This window comes from Lepidochelys kempii, chromosome 2 (assembly GCF_965140285.1).
Source record: "Lepidochelys kempii isolate rLepKem1 chromosome 2, rLepKem1.hap1, whole genome shotgun sequence".
Classification (NCBI taxonomy): Eukaryota; Metazoa; Chordata; order Testudines; family Cheloniidae; genus Lepidochelys; species Lepidochelys kempii.
Genome location: NC_136381.1, coordinates 61244127 through 61251599, shown reverse-complemented (window position 1 = coordinate 61251599; position 7473 = coordinate 61244127). Strand labels below are relative to the sequence as shown.

Genomic DNA, 7473 nt, shown 5'->3' with positions numbered 1-7473 from the left:
AAAAGGGGGAGGGGAGTTATCAGTGTCTAGGAGCCACAGTCATAGACCAGAAACCTATTGTGCTAGGTGCTGTACAGATCTCTCTATTTTTACCCCTCACCTAATGAAAAATTGTGCTGGTTCATTTTCTTGGCCAGGCACTTCCACAATCACACAGGATCCTCAACCAGCATGGGAAAAGGAAGAGGGTTACAGATGACCTGGAGTGGCCAAAAGTGAAGGACAATAATGATAGTAGTTTTCCCCAAACTGATCAGAGAACTCGGCCTCAGGCCCAGATCACCCCTAGGCTGCAGCCTTCAGTACCATCACCCATGCAGCTCCTGGAAAGTTCAGGAGCTAGGTGGGTTGGGAACAAGTCCTTGAACTAGAAGGGATAGATGTATCCTATGCACTACACCCACCAACCAGAGGTGGAAAGAGACCAGGAGGCATTCTGTTCCACAGCCAGTGAGACTGGAGCTTGGCCAGCAGTTATTTACATTTTACACACTTGTAGTTATTGATGGACAGACACCTGGTATGGCTCTAGTGGCTATGTTAATTAGTTGATTTGACTGTACAGTATCTTTGTGGGTGAGTGCTTGGCACCTGTCTGACTCTTCAGTCATTCCCAAAGATTAAAAGTGTCACATTCTTGTAATCATATAAAACCAATAGCAGTGCTAACCAAATAAATGTGTACTGCTATATACATGTTCATCACCTCATTCCCCTCACCCTGTGATGCAAGTATGCGGGCACACAAGGTAGCCCTCCTTTCTCATGATGACTTGGACCCCAGCCCTAGTGATGAGATGTAAGGCTGGTGCGGGGAGTTTTTAGATGGCAATAGCAACCTGCTTCTGGAACAGCATTGCCTCCCTCATTTCACAGGCAGGGCAAGTGCCTCACACTGCTCCATGAAAGTCTATTTCCTCCTGTGAAACTTCTGGCCTCACTGCTGGTCATTCCATTACAGTGTGTGTGAGTGAGCTGTCCTGCACCAGAAGTGTTGCTCTACATGGGGAGAATCCACATAAGCTGCAGCAACTGAGGGGACTCTGAGTCCTGCCACTGAAATGTCATCCACCATCTTGCATAACATCAATCCTGCTACATAAGCAGGTCAGGCACAAGCAGCAACAGCTTATCCATAACTTGGCCCCAGATAGGTGAGACGCATGTAGAGCAGGAAGTTCCTCAGACATGTTGGCGGCTAAAACCCCTTCCATAATAAACCAAGGCCTAGAGAAGCTTCAGTTAATGTGATAATCTGAGATATACTCCAGAGCCTGCTCTGTGTAACTGTTTCACCAGTATGGATACATGTACAATTAGGTATGGGTCATGGGGTGCTGGGAGGAGAGCTTAGCTAGTACTTGTCTGCTTCCACATGAGTCAGGACACAGGTACATACTGTACTATGGATATATCCTCAGAGGCAAGACAGACAGACAACCATAATGCGTATTTCTCTTCATTCAACTACCAAACACATGCCCTTGTTCATTTTGAGTGCCTCCTTCTACTCTAACTCATTCCCACAGAAAAAAACCCAGCCTGATGCCAGAGAAAAACAAGCCCTTAAAACCCCCAAAAGTCTGAAGCTATGCTCCTGGCTGCATCCCCGCTCTCACTCCAAGTGAGCGTATCATTTCTTAGAAGTTCAGTATATTTAGGTTCATTTGTTAAAAACAGAAAGAAGAGCATGAAAGGTCAAGGAAACAGTGAAACAAGCAGGTGCAGATTACATTGGTTTGATTGCACTGATGAAAGAATTCAAAAACTTTATTGACCTATAACCTGATTAGAATATGCCAGATGAGAACCAATATTGTACAGAAAGTTGTACAGAATTTTTACATAGAAAACTTTACATATCTGTACCATATACATTTTATTTTGTCCATCTGAAAAAATTTTCTACATCCACTGTAATACAGAATGCTTGTCTTTAACCATCAGGGCACAATTCACAGTATGAATACATTTCCAATAAATTTAACCATCCCCAAACCATGCCAGATTTGTTACTTTAATATATTCAACATTAAATTCTGTACATAGAGTGAAATCTACATCAAACAAACAAACAAAAAAAAAGGTGACAGCAGACACAACCTAGACTGTTTGCAGTGATTCAAAATCCAGTCCTTGAAGGATCATCATATTTCAATGGCTCTTTATATTTAAAAGCCCTAAAACAAGTATATTACAGGTAGTTATGTCAGTCGTGAGATTTTCTTCCTCTGTTCTTGACAAAATTCAGCAACACTAACTTTTGAGCTACAACAAAACAAAAATCATAACTCAAAAAATAAACCCAAACTTCTAGTGCATCTGGTAAACCATAAAATGTTATGGGTTTTTAGCAAATCAATAAGAAAATACAGAAACAAAACAATGCAGGAAGAACTGTATAGTGTTTAATAATTTATATTACAGACCTGCATCTCTGTACATTTTTCACAGAAGGATGATTACCAATATCTCAGACCGCCTGAGTGTGCAAAAAATTTTAAGAGTAAGAATATCGGACATAGTTGCTAAATACCTTTTACCATGAACAATAATTTTCCATTCTTTTTTCACTATAAACATTTTATCCTTCAAAATACAGCTCTCCTGAGTTGTACTTCTGGCAGAAGTTCAAACCTTTACATATATAGTTCTTTGGGTACGTTTTAAATTCACACCCACCATAAACATCTGTTGCTATACTGCTGTCTAGGACAGTAAAGGATATCATAGCCCATGCTGACAACAGGACTGTGCTAAAAACTGGCTCTATGCTCAACATGAGCCAGGAAAGAGAACCAATAGAGATAATCCATCAGAAAACTGAAAGGGACTGGAGTGTTGTGAGCCTGAATTACAGTTGTAAGTATCTGTACCAATAACCCTTAGATACACGTTGCCATACAAATAAACCGTTTTTATGGCTATCCAGACAGAAAGCCTCAGCTACCTGGTCCTTTTAAATAGCTGAGGGATGTAATCTCATAAGAGAGCAATATTCAGTCAGCGCTTGCTACTGCTTGTTTGTTCCAGGCTCCTGCTCTGGTGGTTGGGATATCTGAAAAACTACACCAATCCGCAGGAAAAACCTTCGCAGAACAGCTCGAAGTTCAGGAATTAGGTCAAACTGCATAATTTCACACAAGAGAGGGTAGTAGAAGGAGGCATGAGCTTTGAACTGAGGAGGGAAAAAATAAAAAGTTATTCTATTATACATCAATCTTCCCCCACACCTCCACAAGCCTGTGCTTTAGAGTGAAGGATTTCAAATGCTATGCATCAAGGTGAGACACAGACACAAAATGATGACAAATGTTAATGGAGCTCAAGGACAAACAATTTTATAGGTATCCTGCAGTGGCTATATACTGTACATATTTTTTTTTAAACTATTGCTCATTCTGAGTGTGCCCTTGTTGCCAAGAAGGCCAATGGCATTTTGGGATGTATAAGTAGGGGCATAGCGAGCAGATCGAGGGACGTGATCGTTCCCCTCTATTCGACATTGGTGAGGCCTCATCTGGAGTACTGTGTCCAGTTTTGGGCCCCACACTACAAGAAGGATGTGGATAAATTGGAGAGAGTCCAGCGAAGGGCAACAAGAATGATTAGGGGTCTGGAACACATGAGTTATGAGGAGAGGCTGAGGGAACTGGGATTGTTTAGTCTGCGGAAGAGAAGAATGAGGGGGGATTTGATAGCTGCTTTCAACTACCTGAGAGGTAGTTCCAGAGAGGATGGTTCTAGACTATTCTCAGTGGTGGAAGAGGACAGGACAAGGAGTAATGGTCTCAAGTTGCAGTGGGGGAGGTTTAGGTTGGATATTAGGAAAAACTTTTTCACTAAGAGGGTGGTGAAACACTGGAATGCGTTACCTAGGGAGGTGGTAGAATCTCCTTCCTTAGAGGTTTTTAAGGTCAGGCTTGACAAAGCCCTGGCTGGGATGATTGAACTGGGAATTGGTCCTGCTTCGAATAGGGGGTTGGACTAGATGACCTTCAGGGGTCCCTTCCAACCCTGATATTCTATGATTCTATGAGAGAGAAGGGGGTTTTCCTTTTCCACTGAAGATTTGTGCACCGTGTCAGCTTACATTTGCAGCATGGCATCAAATTTTACTAAACCCAAGAACATTTAGTGGGGTGTGGGAGCCGCGGAGGAGGTCTCAGATGAAACTACAATAATTACTTGCTGTACAATTGCTGAAACATTCTAATTTATCTACAAGATTCATTCCAAAATTCATTATTACACATAGCATAGGAGTATACAGGAACTGGGTGTTATGGGAAGAATTAGGAAAAAAACACATTAACCACCAATCCTTCCCTCATAGTAGCTTTGTGTGGGAAGCAACTTTCAAAGACCGCCCTCAAGGCAGACGTATCATGTCTTTCATGTTTTTTTATTACAGTATGCTTGTCCTCCCTGCCATCCTCCTCCTCCTCTCTAGTGTCTGTCATCGTCCTCCATGTACTGTCTCAAATTAGACAGTAAGTTCCTTAGGGCGGGACATTTTCTGAATTGTCCGTAAAACAGCACAAACATTTAAATGTCTATAAGTAACTACAAAACCATATAATATCTTAGTACTTTTTTGGCTTCATGTTTTTAAAGTTTTTTGAGCATATCAGTGTTCAGATAATAAAACTTGGAACCAGTTCTTATTTGAGTACTATTTTAAAATAGCTTTTATGCAAATACTTACTCTTTCATCACTTATCTTGAGGACCTTAGTCAAGAATAAGAGTAGTAGATTAGTCCAGGCTTCCCGATGACTTTCTGATGCAAGAGTAAGGAAGTAACTTAGAGCTTCACTGCAGACACTACAGAGAACATAAAATTACAGAAGGTAAAGTGTTTACAAATACTATTGTAACCATAATAAATACTGAACGAGCCCTTGGGAAGAATAGAACCATTTTGGGAAAGGGAGCATGAGCCTCATTGCCAAAATAAATGAGAAGTGCCCTAAAAATGTAAGTAGGGGAGAGAATCTCAAACCCCATCCCTGTTGTAGTTTTGCACAACTGGTACTTTTAACAGTCCTAGGATTAATATCAGGGACGCTGCCTGTCAGGATTGAGCTGGACTGGCAAAGCATTGTGCCTGCCCCAGCCAGTGCTAGCATGCTCAGGCTGATCATATTTTCTTCCAATATATTACACAAAACGGTAGTAGCCGGCTCTCTCAGAGGCGTTAGAAAATGACAGAAGCAGAAAGATACTTAAAGTACTTCTATATTTCATATAATTTTTGGATGTGATAACAGACCTCACACAGATTTATCACTCTTTCAGAGTCACTGGATAGTCTGTAAATCTCAGTGCTATTACCATTGTATTTAAATCAAGTATTGTTCAGTCACTTGAAAGGGTTTTGTAGACTAAACATTTTCTTCCAACAAATATGAGAGTTCAGAATAATTAATAACCAATGCCCCCAAGGGGCAGTGTGTGTCAGTAGGTTCCTGAAGCTCAGTGGCACCTGGGCCATTTCCTACAAGGGAGAGTATGTAGTGAATTCTCAAAGAAAAATGGTGTCTATTCTCAGATTCATGTGAAAAGTTGACCTCCTGCTCCCCTTTAACGAACAGCAGCAGCAAAAACTTCAGGAGCAAAGGAAATCCCCACTGCACCCCACCTCCGCATGGAACACAAACCAGGGTTAAGGCTGACACCATCCTATGTTCTGCCACTTTTGCAAGGTTTTATGGACATGGCAGGGAGAGAGCGGAGAAGATCAGAAGAACTGCACTCTTCTACACCACATCAGGCATTTCAGCTGTAACTTTCATTGTAAAGTTTCATTTCCTTTTCAACACTATATAAACGTTAGCAACTATACATATAGCAAGTCAGATAGAGCACATTAATGTGTTTCGTGCTTAAAAATATGTATTTTAATGTTACAGCTATTACAATGATCTTACTTCAGTAGTCTTTGCTGGACTTCATCCCATGCACCGGTGCGGCTTTCATCCATGTACATGCGGAAAAGAATGCGCAACCCACAGGCCAGGCTACTAGTCTCCTGTTTCAAAAGATTGGGCTTTGATTTGCCTTTAAAACCTGGAGAAATGCAAGGAATACACTTAAATTTGTTACTTTCATCTTGAAGTTTCCCTTTGTACTTCTATCTTTTTAAAATGCTTGTTTGCCAGTAAGTGGCCACTACAAATTACCCATTTATTTAGATCTTGCAGCAGACAGCACCATAGGGCAGTGCTATTGTTTGGGGTTTCTGTGTACTACCTTGATTATCATACACATTGTAAGGAGAGTGATCACTTTAGATAAGCTATTACCAGCAGGAGAGTGGGGTGGGGGGAGAAAACCTTTTGAAGTGATAAACACCCATTTTTTCATGGTGTGTGTGTATAAAAACATTCTCACTGCATTTTCCACTTTTATGCATCCGATGAAGTGAGCTGTAGCTCATGAAAGCTTATGCTCAAATAAATTGGTTAGTCTCTAAGGTGCCACAAGTACTCCTTTTCTTTTTGCGGATACAGACTAACACGGCTGCTACTCTGAAACCTGTGTACTACCGTAATCATTTGCCTGGCATCATTTTCCTGCATGATCCTGGATGTGTTTGAAGTCTGTGACTATGATAAAAAGGTGGGGCCTGGAGGTCTGAACATAGGACGTAGAGCCACAAACTCCAAAATCCTCAGCGTTCATACAGACTATTGGTCCTTGACAGACCCAGTCTTTATGCCTCAGTTTCCTCATCTGCAAAATGTACTTCACAGGGATGTTGGTATACCTCTCCATTCCAAACCTGTCTCCTGTCCAAACTAAAATCTCAGCCTCTCTCTCTGACATCTTGTGAATGTCTAACCATCAACGCAAGCTCAACGTGGCTAAAACTGAGTTCTTAATCTCCTCCCCTCCAATCCAAGTCATCCCTGCTACTTCCTTTCTTCATCACTGTAGACAACACCACTATCTTGCAGTCAGGCTGGTTATGAGTGACTGACACATCGCACGTCCTGGCTATGTCTAAATCTTGCCAATACTTTCTACATAATGTCTCTTAAGGAACAGCCTCCCTTATCCATTCACTCCGCTAACACTTTTTGTCCAGCCTCTCATCAGCTTGCATCTTGATTGCAGCAACATCCTTTTTTCTGGCCCTGACAAATGCAGTCTTGCTCTGCTCCTATCCATTCAGGATACTGTTGCAAAGACCATTTTCCTAGCCCATCGCTTTATGGAAAATCTTTTTCTGGGGTCATTTCTAATGCATAAGTTTGGACATATGCCTGCAGGCTGACTTTTGGCCTCGCCATTGTTCGGCCTGAGTGGTGGTGTGTTTATAAGTTGCTATACAGGTGATGTTTTTAAAACAGAATGTACTTAACATATCTATAAAATGTTCTGTCAAAGGCCACTGAAGGAAACGGCAAGGAGGAAGAGGACCGGAAAGTACCCCAAAACCCTATGCAAAGAAACAGGTCAAAATGAC

At 41.5% G+C, this 7473-nt stretch overlaps 1 protein-coding gene across 3 annotated transcripts in view; it reads right to left on the bottom strand.

Annotated features, from left to right (window-relative positions):
• Nucleotides 1-1742: 1742 nt before the first annotated feature.
• ARFGEF1 (ARF guanine nucleotide exchange factor 1) overlaps nt 1743-7473 on the bottom strand; it is a 181744-nt gene continuing 176013 nt past the window's right edge. For 2 of the 3 annotated variants that reach the window (XM_073330929.2, XM_073330930.2), the window contains 3 exons: nt 5933-6071; nt 4709-4826; nt 1744-3178 (listed from right to left, as the gene is read on the bottom strand). In XM_073330929.2, the coding sequence (XP_073187030.1) occupies nt 3014-3178; nt 4709-4826; nt 5933-6071 (422 nt within the window). In that variant the 3' untranslated portion in view covers nt 1744-3013. Of the gene's footprint in view, nt 3179-4708; nt 4827-5932; nt 6072-7473 lie in introns of all 3 variants that reach the window. The other variant, XM_073330927.2, reaches the window with a different exon arrangement.